Source organism: Eumetopias jubatus, unplaced genomic scaffold, assembly GCF_037043125.1.
Source record: "Eumetopias jubatus isolate StellerSeaLion01/CBP00866 unplaced genomic scaffold, mEumJub1_p1.0 scaffold_9, whole genome shotgun sequence".
NCBI classification, from domain to species: Eukaryota; Metazoa; Chordata; class Mammalia; order Carnivora; family Otariidae; genus Eumetopias; species Eumetopias jubatus.
This window is the reverse complement of record NW_028274815.1, coordinates 12,295,954-12,315,505: the sequence shown is the minus strand read 5'-3', so window position 1 is coordinate 12,315,505 and position 19,552 is coordinate 12,295,954. Positions and strand designations below refer to the sequence as shown.

Genomic DNA, 19,552 nt, shown 5'->3' with positions numbered 1-19,552 from the left:
TGAAAATGGTTACAATGGGAAATTTTGTGTTAGGTATACTTTACCACACACAAAAAGAATAGATAACATATTTCAAGATAATTTCTGTATCTTTCACAAAGTTGTAAGCTAAAGACATTTTCCTTTGTTACTTAATTCCCTCAACGAAGAATCTACGTGACATTTCTCCTGGAATTCAGGACCAAAATAAAATCTGCTGCCAGAGAAATTTGCTGATAGCCCACGATAAATAAGAATTCCCAAGTCCAAAATATGACTTGGATGCCAGCAGACTAACATGTGAAATTCAGTGATTAATACTGCTCTAAGTTCACTGGTAACAGCAATTTCCCCCATTTTCCTTATTATTTTTATTGCTTTTATTTTCAGATTTCCTGTTCTAATTTGGTAGGTCACCTCAATCCTTCATGAAAATAGGGCATAAATTCAGTAAGACAAACCAATTCATTTTCAAAATCTTTCAACACCATTTATTCATTAATTCATTCACCCATTCATTCATTCATTCATTTATTTGTTCATGCATTCAACTTACCGGGACTATTAGCACCAGGTCTTGTGTTATCTTTTGCATGTACATCATCAGTCTATCAAAAGAAAATGATATAAAAGGGGTAGCAAGTGGCTAAGTAAGGATTCCAAACAGATATTTTTTTTAAAGGGAAAAATGTTTCTAACTTTGGACTGCATTTCAGACATACATCTTTAGAGTATATAGGCAAAACCATTCTTCAGATTTAGAAAACCCTTTCTTAACTGTGGATCTAAGGCTAATCATTTTTAAATGTAATAATAAAAACGCAAAGGTGGCTTTTAGAATGTTGTATATTTACTATAACACACCTTTATTTTATAAAGGTAAATCTAAGAATAGTGGGGGGGGGGGGGAGACCAGATGGGCACATGGAATTGATTTTTAGGAAAATAAGGAACCTCAAGAGGACACTAAAATATTATTAAAAATAGCAATCATTGTGTCTGAAATTAGATCTATGTATACACATAATCCTACTCATTTATAAAAATTACATCAAGGAAGATGATCGTTAAAAGTAACTCTTACAGAGAAAAAAATAAAAGCCCATCAGTTATTCTGCACTCTCAAGGCCTAAACTTTTCTGGTCAATGTGCTGGACTTCTCTTTTCTTAGGTATAATATCTGGCTATAAGTATCACTAAGAGCCCAAGGTTAAGCTAGTTTATGAAAGTTTTATTCTCCACAAATGTTAAAAGTGTAAAGTACTCACTCTAATGTGGTTTTTCCCAAGCCTTTCCCAGAGTCTGTCAGTTTTGGGATTCACTGGGACAACAACATGGTGTACAGTGTCCGGAACGGAGTCTTCTCCTTTTAAATCAACCCACGTGGGAAAATGCATTATCTTCTCAGACAGCTTCTTCACATCAAAAGAATGCAAAGTAGCAGAGCAAATAATCACCTAAGAGGAAAAAAAAATTTAGATCAACTTTTATTTTACAATAATAATTCTACCGTATAAATACTAATATGGGGTCCAAAGTCTGTTAACCCGGAATCTACAGATGAGTTTAATACCTGACCCTGCAGTAGCAACTAGTGGTATGACTTTGGGTTGGTTAATCTCTCTGATCTACAGTCCCCTCACTCACAGTGAGTCCCCTCGCTCACACCGAGTCCCCTCGCTCACACCAAGTCCCCCACTGCCACAGAAACCATGCCATCGATTCCACAAGGTCCTACACACTAAGATGAAGAGGTTTCTGAAGATCTAAAATCTTAACTTACTATTAATTCCCTTCTCTCCCCCTTAAAGCCTCTTCTACCTCTCAAATTCTTCCTAGGAAAGAAGGGTGAGAAAAATAAGAGTAATATTTTAAGAAATATGATGAAGAAAACAACTGTTATTCAACAGCTCAAGATATTGCCCCCTCAAACAGGAAGCAGTACTCACAGTCTGGAATATAAACTCTAAATGCTCTGTAGAAAAAAACAACTAAGAATTTTTTACTTATCATCTTTTGTGACACCTAATTTCCTCAAGTTCCCTTCTCCTTCATTTCTACAAGAAGCTTTTAAGACTGTTTCTTTGTGTGTACTATTTGCTCAGGTAATAAAGAAAATGTTTTATACAGCAATTAAATCAGAAGACACAAACAAAATGTAAAACAAAACAAAATAAGCATTAACACATAAAAATTGTCCACATGTATTTTAAGATGCATCCGTCATTTCATACCTGAAGTCTTTTCCCATCAGAGGTAATCTGAGGAATCTGATTGTGAATCCTATTTATGAAATCAGAGTAACCTTGAGAAAGAAGCCCATCCTGAATGAGAAGCAAAGAAAAGCATACATTTTTAAATCAATACCTGAATCCTTCTTTTGTAAATCAAATGTAGAAAGATAATGGAAATGAATTCATAAACAAACATATCCCCATATTCTCAATGATTATTTCCTATCAGATAAAGACAAATTATAAATTCAACTTTAAATTCCATGTGACTAAAATATGAAAAAGCTGACAATAAACAATCCAAAAACTATACTCCAGTATTCTAGAATGAATACGAGAGATAACCGCTCCTACCATATATCCTTAAGCACACGATTTTAATATGAACAAATGAAAACAAAAATCCTCAGTGCTAAAAAACCACCTCAATTCATATTGAAAATACTCTGGAAGTACATCTCAAGAGGCTCCAAGACATTAATGTCCTTAGAGTTCACATTGTGCAACTATGACATGAAAAAATAATTGTAATGTGTAAAATAATCTATGTACCAACAAAGATAACTATTTGGAGTAAAAAACAAATCAATATATCTAGTCACAAGAGGGGTTAAATAAATCATGAAGTATCCATATAACAGAGCACTAGACAACCTTTAAAAATTGTTCACAAATAAGGACATGAAATACTTTTACTTTATTAAGGGAAAAAAAAGGGTTTCCTAGATTCACATAGCTTGATTTACCACATAAAACAGTATTTATATAAATACAAGGAGTGGATGAAAATATACCAAACTGGTAATAATGATTATTTCTAGGTATTGGGATCATGACCGAATTGTGGTTTTTTTCATCATTTTAACATATTTTTATCTCCAAAAACATAAGCAAACATTTTTTTTTTTTAAAGCATAACTATATTTCAACATACAGCTTCATCCAGGACCAGGAATCTAACTTGGGATAAGTTCAGTTTTCCAGTTGACACCAAATCATCTAGTCTTCCTGGAGTGCCAACGACTATATCTACCTGAAAAATATCAAAAGAAGCACCTAATGAAAACCAAAGCACTATTATGATCACCGTAAAACAGCAACCAACAGTGGTTTACTTACAGTGAAAACATGCATACTAAAGCAGTCTCCATCAGCTCAAAATTCTCAAGACAGGAGCTCTAGATAATGCCCTATTACCAAACCTGTATTTGGTTTGGAATTAATGTGAAGATTTTGGTAACTGATTTTGACATCCTTAACTGTTATGTACAGTCTAATATATAAAACTTGTATTTTCCGAGTGAATGAATTTATGGGAACTCTGAAATCAAACCAGGATTCAAATCCCAGGTCCACCATTACCCAGTTGTGTGACCTCAACTTAGTTCACCTCTTCTAGTTTCAACTTTTTCTTTTTTGAAATGGGCAACACCTTTGACATCGTAAGACGGTTGTGGCAACTGAGAGATGAGATACATAAATCACGTGATGCCTAGTACGCCAAGTGCTTGATAAATGTAGTTATAGTTGAGAACGATGACGATCTGACTACCTTGGAATACATTACTACATGTCAAGTGCTTACAATGAACAGGCACTGTGCTAATGTTTTACAAGTATTGTATCATCTCATGACCACTCAAGAAAACACTATTATTATTCCCTTTTTTAAGTAGGCTCCAAGCCCAGTGTGGAGCCCAACGTGGGGCTTGAGCTCATGACCCTGAGATCAACACCTGAGCTGAGATCAAGAGTCGGATGCTTCACTGACTCAGCCACCCAGGTGCCCCAATTAGTCCTATTTTTAAATGAGGAAACTGAAGTTTAGAATACTAAAATCACAAGAACTTAAATGATACAGCTTGTAAGTACCCAAACTGGGATTTAAAGCTCAGTCCAAACATGAGAAAAGGTCTAACTCAAGAACAAGTTTTATTTAACTTTTATTTTTTAAAGATTTTATTTATTTATTTGACAGAGAGAGACACAGCGAGAGGGGGAACACAAGCAGGGGGAGTGGGAGAGGGAGAAGCAGGCTTCCCGCCGAGCAGGGAGCCCGATGTGGGGCTAGGTCCCAGGACCCTGGGATCATGACCTGAGCTGAAGGCAGACGCTTAACGACAGAGTTACCCAGGCACCCCTTTATTTAACTTTTTATTATAAAAATTCTCAAACATACTCAAAGGGAAAAGAATAATGAACCCCCACACCAGTATAAACAATGAACATTTTCCATTCACACACACACATCTTTTAATCAAGCTCATAGTGATCAGGAATATGGGTTTTGAAGTAAGCTCTACCTAGGAGTTGTAACATCTTGGGGAAGTGACTTAATATTTAGTATAAGTCCTCTTCCTAATCTGTAAAAATGGGGGAGAGTACTATCTGAGGGCTACTGTGAGAACTGACTAAGAAAATATATGTTAAGCATTTAGCTGTGCTTGGTCCATTTCCAGAAAGTAGCCAACAAAGTAAGTTTTTTTATTTATTTATTTTTATTTTTTTTTTTGACAGAGAGACACAGCGAGAGAGGGAACACAAGCAGGGGGAGTGGGAGAGGGAGAAGCAGGCTTCCTGCTGAGCAGGGAGCCCGATGCGGGGCCGGGTCCCAGGACCCCGGGATCATGACCCAAGTCGGAGACAGACGCTTAACAACTGAGCCACCCAGGCACCCCAAAGGTAAGTTATTTTTAAAGTGTACATAAGGATGAGTGTGTGTGAGCACAAATAAGATATTATATAAAATCATTCAATAAGTTAGGCAATTCAAAACAAAACTTCTACTCTATTAAACGGCCTGAAAACTGACTTCTATTCTTAATTGTTTTCTCCACTGTAACCTAAAAACATAACTTTCTCCTAACAAATTTATCACTGTAGTATCATTACTTCAATATCTCACCCCTTGAAAAAGCAGAATACTGCACTAAACAGACTTTTGATTCGAACCAATATGAGGCATTTATATTCCCATGAAAAATTAAACACTTTTCGGAAGCGACTATTTCATTTGTACTGATGACTATAAGGAAGTCTCAATTCATTGTAGAGAATAGTGCCTAAAAATATGAAGATAAGGTCTGTTTAACGTATTAAGAACCAACTATGTGCCAAGCACTGTGACACAGGTGCCGTACATAGCAATGCAAAATATCACTCTGGTTCTGTGTGTAACATCTCTTTACTACAGGATTCCAGCCCACATGTGAGTTTCCACTCTCAATTTCAGCAGCTAAAGTCAGTGTGAAAACTCACTTTATGTGAAATATAGACACTGGGTCTCTCAGGTTTAAAAAAGGATAAATTGGAAACCCCCTACCCCCGTATAATAGCACCAACTATTCCTCTAGGCCTCAACTGCACATGTTGCATAACTGTGCAACTTCTTAAAATTGTAAAAATTACATAGTTCTACTCTCTCATTCCAAAGCTGACTTCTAGCCCAGCACAAGACATAACATAGGACTAAGGCTGAGCCAGAGGATGATGGGAGATCATAGGAGGAGAGAATACAGACGGAAAGAGAAGAAAGAGAACATATTAGATTCCCTAAGTAGAATGGAACTGAATCCTGTCAAGAAAGCCACAGAATAACATTGCCATTGGATTTAGCCAGTACCAAATTTTAGATATGACTGAGAAGCATACAGAATTCCCTAAAAGCTCCACAGCTGGAAAATAGAGGAGTTAAGAAGCTTAATAACTTATGAGGAAAATGGATTTGGGTTTGAGGAGCCAAGAATGGGAATGAACATTAAATCTCTTACAACCACTGAAAAATACAGCACAGCAAATAAGAACTTATCAAAGCAATATTACTATCTTAAAATAGTATTAACAAGTACAGTAATAGGATTCTTTGCTTTTAAGATGTCACACCAGGTCAATCTAAACCATACGGCATAAAATTTCATTTGACAGGGCACCAATGGAACCGAAGGAAGTGGACATATTTCCTTGCTATGATTCAGTATCAGGTGGGTTAGATTAAATGATAAAATATTTAGGAAAGGAAAGGGAAGAGAAATTTGAAACAGGCAAGTTATTTCATACATATGAAATATTTTATGAAGTCCTTTCTATATCTAGCTTCACAAAATTGATGAGCCCAGTTAAGAATATTCCCCAATAATGAGGATCCTGGTTCTAGCTTTGCCCTTTGTAACTGCATGCCTGAGCACCCTCTGTAAGACTCCCCTGACCCATATTTGCACTCATCTCCCTCCTCCTAAAACCACAGTTTATCACTTTTCATCCTTCCCTTGGGTCACTGCCAAAACGTCTATATTCTCTGCAATCCACTTGATTTCCATTTCTATTCCTAACTCCAGTTTCTTCTTTTTCCATTATCCTCAAAAGAAAGGACTCTTAATTCATGAGAAAGCAAGAAGAAAATCTCCAAGCGCTCAAAAGGTAAACCAAAAAAAAAAAAAAAATCATGTATGTTGAATTTTGCATGAGGGGTTTGGAAGTAACTATGGTGCTGTATACTCTTGGGAAAAGAAAAAAGACATACTTGCAACATGTTTTGAACAAATTTTGTTTTGATCTTGTTCTAATTTCAGCCTCACTTGATTTTTCTTGAAACACAACAGAACTACATTGCCAAAATGACAACTCATAATGTAACCTCTTAAAAATTAAAAGTACAACTTACCCCATTATCCAAAACAGAGAGCTGATCCCGCGCTGCAACACCTCCAATTATCAGAAGCTCCCTGAAATAAATACCATAATGATAACATAAAAAAAGATTAAAGCTTCCTTTATTGTTTGATTTATTGTATCCATTTCTCTTAAGTGGAAATGAAGGTTGAGTTAGGTGAGAAAGAATCTACAACAAAAGGCTGCAGGAGGGTGGAAAGCGAGCACTTCATTTCCAGCAGCCACATAAATGCTAGAGCAGGCCGACATGCCAAGGAGCACATGAAAGCTCAGAACCCAGAGGATGCCAGTTCTCGTTCATCTCCATGTCCTCCTGTACTAGGTTAATTGCTGGGGTTCCAAAATCTGCTTTCAATCTATACCTTCTTGGACAGTTGTGGCTGTATGTGTATAAAATATCTCTGAAAGAATATATAAATATCAATTTTTAAAACTTGCCTCCAAGGCAGGATAACTAAAAACTGGGGTGAAAGACTTATTTTTCACAGGATATTCTTTTGTATTGTTTGAATTTTTCTCATTCCTTATAATTTTTTTTTCTTATGTTTAGGTTAAAAAAGATCATCTTATGCCAAGGCAATTCTGGGGGCGGGGGGGAAGAACAGTCTTTTCACCAATGGCGCTGGAACAAATGGATATGCACATGCAAAAGAATGAAGTTAAATCTCTTCTTTATACTACACACAAAAATTAGCTCAAAATGAATTACACTGCAATTATAAGACATAAACCTATAAAACTCTTAGAAGAAAACATAGGGGTAAATTTTCATGAGTTTGTGTTGGGCAAAGTCTCATCACATACAACACCAAAAACAAAAGCAACAAATGAAAAAAAAATTGGACCTCATCAATATTAAAAACTTTGGTACTTCAAAGACACTATCAAGAGAGTGAAAATATTTGCAAATCCTATTTCTAATAAATAATATTACATGGGTATCAGAATATATAAAGAACTCTCACAACTCAACAAAAAGACAACCCAATTGAAAAATGGGCAAAGAATGTGGACATTACAAATGGCCAATAAGCATAAGAAAAGATGTTCAACATCATTAGCTATTAGGGAAATGCAAATCAAAACCATAAGATACTACTTCACACCCATTAGGATGGCTATAATCAAAATGAGAGATAAGTGTTGATGAGGATTTGGAGAAACTGGAACCTTCACACAAAACTAGTAGGAATGCAATATGGTGTCACTTTAGAACACAGTTGGGCGGTTCCTGAAAACACTGAACATGAAGCTACTATATGAGCCAGCAATTCCACTACTAGGTATATATCCAGAAGAAATGAAAATGATGTCCACACAAAAACTTGCAAACTAATGTTCACAACACAGTAGCCAAAAAGTGGTAACAACCCAAATGTCCATCAACTAATGGATGCATAAGCAAAAACATGGTGCATGCATACAAATGGGACACTTTTGGGCAATAAAAAAGAACTAAGCACAGATCCACACTGAACCCTGACAACATCATGCTAAGTGAGAGAGGCGAGTCAGAAAAAAGCATGTTATCACCCAATCCCATTTATGTAAAATGTCCAAAAGAGGCGAATCTATAGACAGAAAATATATCAGTGGTTGCCTTGACATGGAGAGGTCAAGAGGAAACCAAATGGCTCTTAACAGGTACAGTGTTTCCTTTGAGGGTGAGGAAAAAGTTTAAAAATTGGTTTTGTTGATAGCTATACAACTCTGTGAATATAATAAAAACTAAAAGCAACCTGAACACTTTATAAAGAGTGGATTGTATGGTATGTGAACTAGACCTCACTAAAGCTGTTTACCAAAAGATTGTCTCCTTCTTATAAAGCAGGCAAAATTACGTCCTGATACAGCCAGATAACTTTCAATCAGAAATACCTACCATGTATCTTCCTTTATTAATTTTATTTTTAATGATCAATCTTTTAAAAAATCTTAGAACACACTAAGAAAGTGGATGATTTTAACACTGAGTCTTACAACACTACGACTGATTAAGAATTGGCTTTATGGTTTCCTACCTTCATCTTGAACAATTTAGATAGGAGAAATACAGAACACAAAGTGCTTTCTCACCTATGAATGTCCACTATCTTAGCATAGTCCCTAACCACCTACCACTCTAGAGCCATTACATTTCCTAAATCTGGTAATATTAGATGCCAGATTATCTAGGTAAGAATCACCTGAAGAGTTGCCATTCTTAAGAAAACAAAAAATTCTAATTCCTATTCCCTGGAAATTCTGATTCAGTATATCCAAGAGAAGAACAATAAATAATTTATATCTTTAAATAAGGTTCCTAAGTTCCCAGATTTGGAAACTATGGTCCTTAAATCTATCATTTCTTCTGCTACAATAATCTTAACCACTTTCCTTATCAGATATATTTATCCCTACGAATTTAGCAGAAGATACACACACCCCAATCTATGCTTGTGTGCAAAGCACTGTAGGCTTGAGGAATATAAAAGAACTGCCCTTGACTTAAGGATTGTAAAACTAAATTGGGATGAGCAAAGCTATGCATATTTAAAACAAGGAACACTAACATGTGACAGTGTATAAGGATTAAGGTGAGGCATACACAGTCAGTGGTATCCCAGGAGGGAGAAAGGACTGGGCTGGTACAGCCAGGTTAGCTTCACAGACTAGGACTTGAGCTGGGTTTTCAAGGAAGGCTCATTTGTACAGAATAACAAAATGAGTAAACCACAATTTTACCTTCTTAACAAATAAATTGATTTTATTATTCATCTTCCCTTCCAGTCCCTGTCCATAAGCACGTTAATCTTTACACATAATTATAGCATAAAAATCCATTCATATTAACATTTTACATTCTTCCAAAATACACTCCCTCATGAAGAATTCCAAGTCCCTTAGGCGAGCAGGTGCCCTGGTTGTGTCCTCCGACAGCGACTTTCCCTCTCGTACCCCAGGCATTCTATCCCATTTATTCCACTGTTCCTCTCCCTTTCACACAAGGCCCACACCCCCACACTTAATTCTGTGAAAGCAAAGACTTTCTCATTGTTATGGCCCTGACCCTGAGCCTAAGACTTCACACACAGTAGGTATTCAAATAGTTCCCAAATTAGTGACATGCATCAATCCTCAAAACAAAATTAAGAATTATTTTACCTGAAAAATTGCATCAAGTATAATTTATCCCTGAGTAAGTTTAACTTGTAGGAAAGATCAGTATTAAAAAGATGGTCCTGTGTGATGTCAACAATTCCAAGTTTCTGAAATCACACGGTGGTGATGCTGGTACAACCTGACTATGCCAAAAAGGACTGAACTGTACACTTTAAATGGTGACTTTTATGGTGTGAGAATTATGTTTCAATAAAAAAGGTAATTAAAAAAATCAAGTGACAAATCAACCCACAGAGTAGTTTATAAGGTATGGCCTTCCTCAAAACAAAAGGCATTGCTAGTGAGGAAGGAGCTCCACAAGATCACCTAACTTATGGTCTCCCTCAAAGGTACCCAGAGCCCTCTAACTAGGTAGTGACCAGTGAAAGGCCAAATGGAAAGTCCTCATCCCTGTGAGACAGACTAGACTTAGCTTCCCCAAAGTTTACCAACATGCTAGAAACAGTGATATATTTTCTACACAAATGAAGTAATGGATCTAAACTGAATGAAATGTTCCCTTTAAAAAAGTAATTTTTGGGCGCCTGGGTGGTACAGTCACTTAAGCCTCCAATTCTTGGTTTTGGCTCAGGTCGTGACCTGAGGGTCATGGGATTAAGCCCCACTTCAGGCTCTGTGCTCAGGGAGGAGCTGGGTTTGCAGACTCCACACTGGGTCAGCTGCCAGAAATAGAAACACTCGGTCACAGGCCGGGTGAGCACGGAGTGTGGCCAGAGACCACGGAGACGGGAGTGACTGACTGCTTTTCTCTGGGGGCACACTGAGGAGCGGGCCCCGAGTTCTCAGCTCCTCCAGGCAGAGAGTGGGAGGCCACCATTTTCACCCTGGTCCTCCAAAGCTGTACCGAGACCTTGCAAGGAACAAAAGCTCCTGAGAGCAAACCCGAGCAGCTTGCTTAGCCCCGACCAACAAGGGCGGGGCAATTCCGCCTGCGGCAAAGACATTTGGGAACCATGGCAACAGGCCCCTCCCCCAAAAGATCAGCACGAACAGCCAGCCAAGACCAAGTTTAATGATCAATGAGAACAGCAGAACTCCAGCGCTAGGGGTATACTGCACAAAGAATTCATGGCTTTTTTACCACGATTCATTAGTTTTTCAACGTTAATTTTTTTAACTGTTTTTTGTGGTTTTTTTTTTTCTTTTTCCCTTTTTCAACCAACATCTTATCAATCCCTTTTTTAAAAAAACATTTTTTATTTTTCATTTTTAGAGTCATATTTTATCCCTTCATAGTAGTTACCCTTATTTTTGGCATATATATATAAGTTCTTCTCTCTTTAAAATTTTGAGATACAGTTTCTTCTAACAGATCAAAATATACCCTAAATCACTACTGTATGGCTTTGTTCTAGTCTCCTGCCTGATCACAGTCTCTCCCTTTTTTTTTCTTTTTTTTAAATCTTCTTTCTTCTTTCAAACAACTTCTTATCTTATCAATTCCGTTTATAAAATCTTTTATAATTTTCAACTTTACAGTCATCTTCCATCCCTTCATTGTATCAACCCTTATTTTGTACATATGTAAGTCTTTCTTCCTTTAAAATTTTAGGAGGCACTTTCTTCTAACAAAACAAAATATGCCCAAAATCCAGTGTGTGGCACTGATCTATCCACTAGCCTGATCATATTTGATCATATTCTGTTTTTTTTTTGTTTTGTTCTGTTTTTGTTGGTTTTTATCTTTTTCTTTTTTTTTCTCTTTCTTTTTTCTTTCTTTCCCTTTCTTTTCCCCTGCTTTCAGGTCTTTTCTGATTTGTATAGAGTATATCTGCTGGGGACGTTGTTAACCTGTTAGCATTTGTTCTCTCATTCATCTGTTCTCCTCTGGACAAAATGACAAGATGAAAAAAATCACCTCAGCAAAAAGAACAAGAGGTAGTACCGTCTGCCAGGGACCTACTCATTATGGACATTAGTACGATGTCAGACCTAGAGTTCAGAATCATGACTTTAAAGATACTAGCTGGGCTTGAAAAAAGTGTGGAAGTCATTAGAGACACCCTTTCTGGAGAAATAAAAGAACTAAAATCTAATCAAGTCGAAATCAAAAAGGCTATTAATGAGGTGCAATCAAAAATGGGGGCACTAACTGCTAGGATACATGAGGCAGAAGAGAGAATCAGCGATATAGAAGACCAAATGATGGAAAACATGGAGGCTGAGAAAAAGAGAGATAAACAACTACTGGATCACAAGGGCAGAATTCGAGAGATAAGCGATACGATAAGATGAAACAACATTAGAATATTTGGGATCCCAGAATAAGAAGGGGGGGCAGAAGGTATATTGGAGCAAATTATAGCAGAGAACTTCCCTAATGTGGGGAAGGAAACAGGCATCAAAATCCAGGAGGCACAGAGAACCCCTCTCAAAATCAATAAAAATAGGTCAACACCCCGACATCTAATAGTAAAACTTACGAGTCTCAGAGACAAAGAGAAAATCCTGAAAGCAGCTCAGGAGAAGAGATACGTAACCTACAATGGCAGAAACATTAGACTGGCAACAGACCTATCCACAGAGACCTGGCAGGCCAGAAAGGACTGGCATGATATCTTCAGAGCACTAAATGAGAAAAATATGCAGCCAAGAATACTATATCCAGCTAGGCTGTCATTGAAAATAGAGGGAGAGGTAAAAAGTTTCCAGGACAAACAAAAACTAAAGGAATTTGCAAACACGAAACCAGCCCTCCAAGAAATATTGAAAGGGGTCCTCTAAGCAAAGAGAGAGCCTAAAAGCAGCATAGATCAGAAAGGAACACAGACAATACACAGTCACAGTCACCTTACAGGCAATACAATGGCACTAAATTCCTATCTTTCAATAGTTACCCTGAATGTAAATGGGCTAAATGCCCCAATCAAAAGACACAGGCTATCAGATTGGATTAAAAAACAAGACCCATCAATATGCTGTCTGCAAGAGACTCATTTTACACCCAAAGACACCCCCAGATTGAAAGTGAAGGGGTGGAAAACCATTTACCATGCTAATGGACACCAAAAGAAAGCTGGGGTGGCAATCCTTATAACAGACAAATTAGATTTTAAAACAAAGACTGTAATGGGAGATGAAAAAGGACACTATATCTTACTTAAAGGGTCTATCCAACAAGAAGATCTAACAATTGTAAATATCTATGCCCCTAACATGGGAGCAGCCAATTTTATAAGGCAATTAATAACAAAAGCGAAGAAACACATTGACAACAATACAATAATAGTGGGGGACTTTAACGCGCCCCTGACTGAAATGGACAGATCATCTAAGCAAAAGATCAACAAGGAAATAAAGACTTTAAATGACACACTGGACCAAATGGACTTCACAGACATATTCAGAACATTCCATCCCAAAGCAACGGAATACACATTCTTCTCTAGTGCCCATGGAACATTCTCCAGAATTGATCACATCCTAGGTCACAAATCAGGTCTCAACTGGTACCAAAAGACTGGGATTATTCCCTGCATATTTTCAGAACACAATGCTTGAAACTAGAACTCAATCACAAGAGGAAAGTCGGAAAGAACTCAAAATACATGGAAGCTAAAGAGCATCCTACTAAAGAATGAATGGGTCAACCAGGAAATTAAAGAAGAATTTAAAAAATTCATGGAAACCAATGAAAATGAAAACACAACTGTTCAAAATCTTTGGGATACAGCAAAGGCAGTCCTGAGAGGAAAGTATATAGCAATACAAGCCTTTCTCAAGAAACAAGAAAGGTCTCAAATACACAACCTAACCCTACACCTAAAGGAGCTAGAGAAAGAACAGCAAATAAAGCCTAAAACCAGCAGGAGAAGAGAAATACTAAAGATCAGAGCAGAAATCAATGAAATAGAAACCAAAAGAACAGTAGAACAAATCAACGAAACTAGGAGCTGGTTCTTTGAAAGAATTAACAAGATTGATAAACCCCTGGCCAGATTTATCAAAAAGAAAAGAGAAATGACCCAAATCAACAAAATCATGAAGGAGGAGAGATCACAACCAACACCAAAGAAATACAAACAATTATAAGAACATATTATGAGCAACTCTGTGCCAGTAAATTAGAGAACCTGGAAGAAACGGGTGCATTCCTAGAGATGTATCAACGACCAAAATTGAACCAGGAAGAAATAGAAAACCTGAACAGACCTATAACCACTAAGGAAATGGAAGCAGTCATCAAAAATCTCCCAACAAACAAAAGCCCAGGGCCAGATGGCTTCCCAGGGGAATTCTATCAAACATTTAAAGAAGAATGAATACCTATTCTCCTGAAACTGTTCCAAAAAATAGAAATGGAAGGAAAACTTCCAAACTCATATTATGAGGCCACCATTACCTTGATCCCAAAACCAGACAAAGACCCCAACAAAAAGGAGAATTACAGACCAATATCCTTGATGAACATGGATGCAAAAATTCTCACCAAAATACTAGCCAATAGGATCCAACAGTACATTAAAAGGATTATTCACCATGACCAAGTGGGATTTATCCCTGGGCTGCAAGGTTGGTTCAACATCCGCAAATCAATCAACATGATACAATACATTAACAAAAGAAAGAACAAGAATCATATGATCCTCTCAATAGATGCAGAAAAAGCATTTGACAAAGTACAGCATCCTTTCATGATCAAAACTCTTCAGAGTATAGGGATAGAGGGTACATACCTCAATATCATAAAAGCCATCTATGAAAAACCTACAGCGAATATCATTCTCAATGGGGAAAAGCTGAGAGCTTTCCCCCTAATGTCAGGAATGCGGCAGGGATGTCCACTCTCACTACTGCTATTCAACATAGTATTAGAAGTCCTAGCCACAGCAATCAGACAACAAACAGAAATCAAAGGCATCCAAATTGGCAAAGAAGTCAAACTCTCACTCTTTGCAGATGATATGATACTTTATGCAGAAAACTCAAAAGACTCCACCCCAAAACTGCTAGAACTCATACAGGAATTCAGTAAAGTGGCAGGATATAAAATCAATGCACAGAAATCAGTGGCATTCCTATACACCAACAACAAGACAGAAGAGAGACAAATCAAGGAGTCGATCCCATTTATAATTGCACCCAAAACCATAAGATACCTAGGAATAAATTTAACCAAAGAGGCAAAGAATCTGTACTCAGAAAACTATAAAATACTCATGAAAGAAATTGAAGAAGACACAAAGAAATGGAAAAACATTTCATGCTCATGGACTGGAAGAACATACATTGTGAAGATATCTATGCTACCTAGAGCAATCTACACATTCAATGCAATCCCCATCAAAATACCATCTACTTTTTTCAAAGAAATGGAACAAATAATCCTAAAATTTGTATGGAACCAGAAGAGACCCCAAATAGCCAGAGGAATATTGAAAAAGAAAAGCAAAGTTGGCGCCATCACAATTCCGGACTTCCAGCTCTATTACAAAGCTGTCGTCATCAAGACAGTATGGTACTGGCACAAAAACAGACACATAGATCAATGGAACAGAATCGAGAGCCCAGAAATGGACCCTCAACTCTATGGTCAACTCATCTTTGACAAAGCAGGAAAGAATGTCCAGTGGAATAAAAGTCTCTTCCACAAATGGTGTTGAGAAAATTGGATAGCCACATGCAGAAGAATGAAACTGGACCATTTCCTTACACCACACACAAAAATAGACTCCAAATGGTTGAAAGACCTAAACGTGAGACAGGAGTCCAACGAAATCCTAAAGGAGAACACAGGTAGCAACCTCTTCCACCTCAGCCACAGCAACTTCTTCCTAGAAACATCGCCAAAGGCAAGGGAAGCCAGGGCAAAAATGAACTATTGGGATTTCATCAAGATAAAAAGCTTTTGCACAGCAAAAGGAACAGTCCACAAAACCAAAAGACAACCGACAGAATGGGAGAAAATATTTGCAAATGACGTATCAGATAAAGGGCTAGTATCCAAAATCGATAAAGAACTTATCAAACTCAACACCCAAAGAACAAATAATCCAATCAAGAAATGGGCAGAAGACATGAACAGACATTTTTCCAAAGAAGACATCCAAATGGCCAACAGACACACGAAAAAGTGCTCAACATCGCTCGGCATCAGGGAAATCCAAATCAAAACCTCAATGAGATACCACCTCACACCCGTAAGAATGGCTAGAATTAACAAGTCAGGAAATGACAGATGTTGGCGGGGATGTGGAGAAAGGGGAACACTCCTACACTGTTGGTGGGAATGCAAGCTGGTGCAGCCACTCTGGAAAACAGTATGGAGCTTCCTCAAACAGTTGAAAATAGAGCTACCCTGCAATCCAGCAATTGCACTACTGGGTATTTACCCCAAAGATACAAATGTAGGGATCCGAAGAGGTACGTGCACCCCAATGTTTATAGCAGCAATGTCCACAATAGCCAAACTGTGGAAAGAGCCAAGATGTCCATCGACAGATGAATGCATAAAGAAGATGTGGTATATATATATAATGGAATATTATGCAGCCATCAAAAGGAATGAGATCATGGGGCACCTGGGTGGCTCAGTTGGTTAAGCGACTGTCTTCGGCTGAGGTCATGATCCTGGAGTCCCAGGATCAAGTCCCACATCGGGCTCCCTGCTCAGCAGGGAGTCTGCTTCTCCCTCTGACCCTCTTCCCTCTCGTGCTCTCTATCTCTCATTCTCTCTCTCTCAAATAAATAAATAAAATCTTTGAAAAAAAAAAAGGAATGAGATCTTGCCATTTGCAAGGACATGGATGGAACTGGAGGGTGTTATGCTGAGTGCAATAAGTCAATCAGAGAAAGACATGTAACATATGACCTCGCTGATATGAGGAATTTTTAACCTCAGGAAACAAACTGAGGGTTGCTGGAGTGGTGGGGGGTGGGAGGGATGGGGTGGCTGGGTGATAGACATTGGGGAGGTATGTGCTATGGTGAGCGCTGTGAATTGTTCAAGACTGTTGAATCACAGATCTGTACTTCTGAAACAAATAATGCAATACATGTTAAGAAAAAAAAAAGAAGAAGAAGAAGATAGCAGGAGGGGAAGAATGAAGGGGAGTAAGTCAGAGGGGGAGACGAACCATCAGAGAGGACGGACTCTGAAAAACAAACTGAGGTTTCTAGAGGGGAGGGGGGTGGGGGGTTGGGTTAGCCTGGTGATGGGTATTAAAGAGTGCACATTCTGCGTGGATGGAGCACTGGGTGTTATGCACAAACAATGAATCATGGAACACTACATCAAAAACTAATGATGTAATGTATGGTGATTAACAATAAAAAATTTTTTAAAAAAGTCTCTCTCCCCTCTCCCTCTGCCTCTCTGCACCCCCCACCCCCACGCACGTGCACACGCTCTAAAATAAATGTTTAACAAATACAAAATAAAAAATTAATTCTTACTGATATTGTTTTATACACCATGACATTTCACGGAAAAGAAAAATCTCAATTTACTTACTTTTGAACAAACTTATCAAACAAGAGTTTTAGGGGTGCCTGGGTGGCATCCAACTCTTGATTTCAGCTCAGGTCATGATCTCAGGGTTGTGATATCTAGCCTCTGTCTGGCTCTGGGCTGGGAATAGAGCCTGCTTAAGAGTCTCACTGCCCCTCCCCCACCTCACCTCCCCATCCCAGAGTGTGAGTCGCTCTCCCTCAGGAAAGAAAAAAAAGAAAAACAAAAACAAAATAAACATTTAAAAAACTTAACAAGAGTTTTATATAAAAACTAAATGCTACTATATATCAAAATTAAAGAGTTACACACTCACACCTGTGCATATGTATGCATACTGAATTTCTACCTCATTTTTTTTTTTATTCTTCTTCCAAAACACCTCAAACCTAAAAACAGGCATTTGAGCACAAAAGGAAGCTTTACCTTAACTTAGGATTATCAATATATTTCTTAAACTGCTTGACGTTATTCAAAGTTTGTTCAGCTAACTCTCGGGAGGGCTCGACGATGAGAGCTTTCGGAGCATTGGGCAGAAACTTCGTTTGTGCCACTTGTGCATTACCTTAAGAAAATAAAAACCGATGGAACATGTTCAAATCACCCCTCAATACCTTTAGTTGTAAAGCATGAGTGCAAATATTCCAATATCAAAATTTTCAATAACAACTGTCAAAAAGTATAGGAGATGTTCATAAAACAAAATAAAGCTAAGATTCCTAAAATGAGCTACAGCTTCTTTAAATTTACTTGCAATGATTGCAATTGATTATACGTCTTGCGTTAAAATAAACAAGCTATGAAATGTATTTATTTTAAGTAACTGAAACTGATTAGCCAACACAATGGTAGAGTATGAGCTTTGGAGTCCGACTGCTTGGGTTTAAATTCAGTTCTACCACTTACTTGCTGTGTGACCTTGGGCAAGTTACGTCAAGTCCCTATTCCTCGAGGTCTTTGTCTGTAAAATGGGAAGAGTACTACCTTATAGGGTTGTGAAGATTAAATAATTTACGTAAAGAACTTTAACACAGTGCCACGGCACTTAATAAGCACAATTTTATAAATACTAGATATCATCATCATGATCAAGTTCCCCAAAATGCCTAAACTGAAACCAAATACTCAAGAGTTTATGAGTTTATGAATTAGGTTTTGAAACTGAATTTTACTGACGTGTTAAGTAAAGATGTGTGACTAAACCAGCACAGGGAGCATGTGTAACTCACTCACTATAAGAAGCCTCCTTACTGGAGTTTTCACCAGTACCCCATTCTTGCAATTCTTACCCATTCAGGAGCAATACCTGTGTGCTGTGATTTAACAACATAACTATCCGATGCCTTGGAAAGAGCAACAAAACCATCTTTTGGTGGAAACTTAAATTCTTCTTCACCGAAGTTAAATTTTAGTTCGGCATTCTAGCATGGAATAAAGGGAGAAAATGAAAATTCTTAACCTAACAGCAAACTAACCAGTACAAAGTAAAGCGTATCAAAGTAGCTTATGAAAATTCTTAACCTAACAGCAAACTAACCAGTACAAAATAAAGCGTATCAAAGTAGCTTATAATCATAGCATCATTTTTCTGATTACCTTCAAAACACAAGCAGGAAAGAGGGCTTGGTTCTTCATATGTGGTGGTATTTCAAATGCCAGACCAAGGTCTTTTCCTAAAAAAAAAAAAAAAAAAAAAAAGAGAAAGAGAAAGAGATTGAGGAAAGTGAAATGACCAGAAAAGAACATCCACATGTTGACATCATCAAATCTACCAACCTACCCGCATTCATGCTTTCCCATCCTATTCCCACGGATAAATTGGGCTGCCTAATGTCAAACTCTTCACTTTTTTACTTTACTCCTACAAGTGCCCCTTCACCCGCTCTACATTTTCAATCATTCCCTTCATACTGATTACTTCCATTAGACACTTCAACATGACAGTCCATGGCATACAAGCATACTATAACACTAAAACACAGACAACCTCCCTGAATCCACATCTTCTTCTATTTACCTTCTATTTTTCTTCTCTCGTTTGTAGTAAAACTCCCTGATT

At 37.6% G+C, this 19,552-nt stretch overlaps 1 protein-coding gene across 1 annotated transcript in view; it reads right to left on the bottom strand.

Moving 5' to 3' along the window:
* The window catches only part of DDX1 (DEAD-box helicase 1), a 41,101-nt gene that overhangs the window by 8,834 nt on the left and 12,715 nt on the right, over window positions 1–19,552 (bottom strand). Inside the window, exons 11-18 of the mRNA XM_028099534.2 lie at window positions 19,090–19,166; window positions 18,800–18,914; window positions 17,920–18,058; window positions 6,874–6,934; window positions 3,148–3,246; window positions 2,214–2,303; window positions 1,248–1,436; window positions 536–587 (exon numbers count right to left, since the gene is read on the bottom strand). Coding sequence (XP_027955335.1) covers window positions 536–587; window positions 1,248–1,436; window positions 2,214–2,303; window positions 3,148–3,246; window positions 6,874–6,934; window positions 17,920–18,058; window positions 18,800–18,914; window positions 19,090–19,166 — 822 coding nt within the window. The remainder of the gene's footprint in view (window positions 1–535; window positions 588–1,247; window positions 1,437–2,213; window positions 2,304–3,147; window positions 3,247–6,873; window positions 6,935–17,919; window positions 18,059–18,799; window positions 18,915–19,089; window positions 19,167–19,552) is intronic.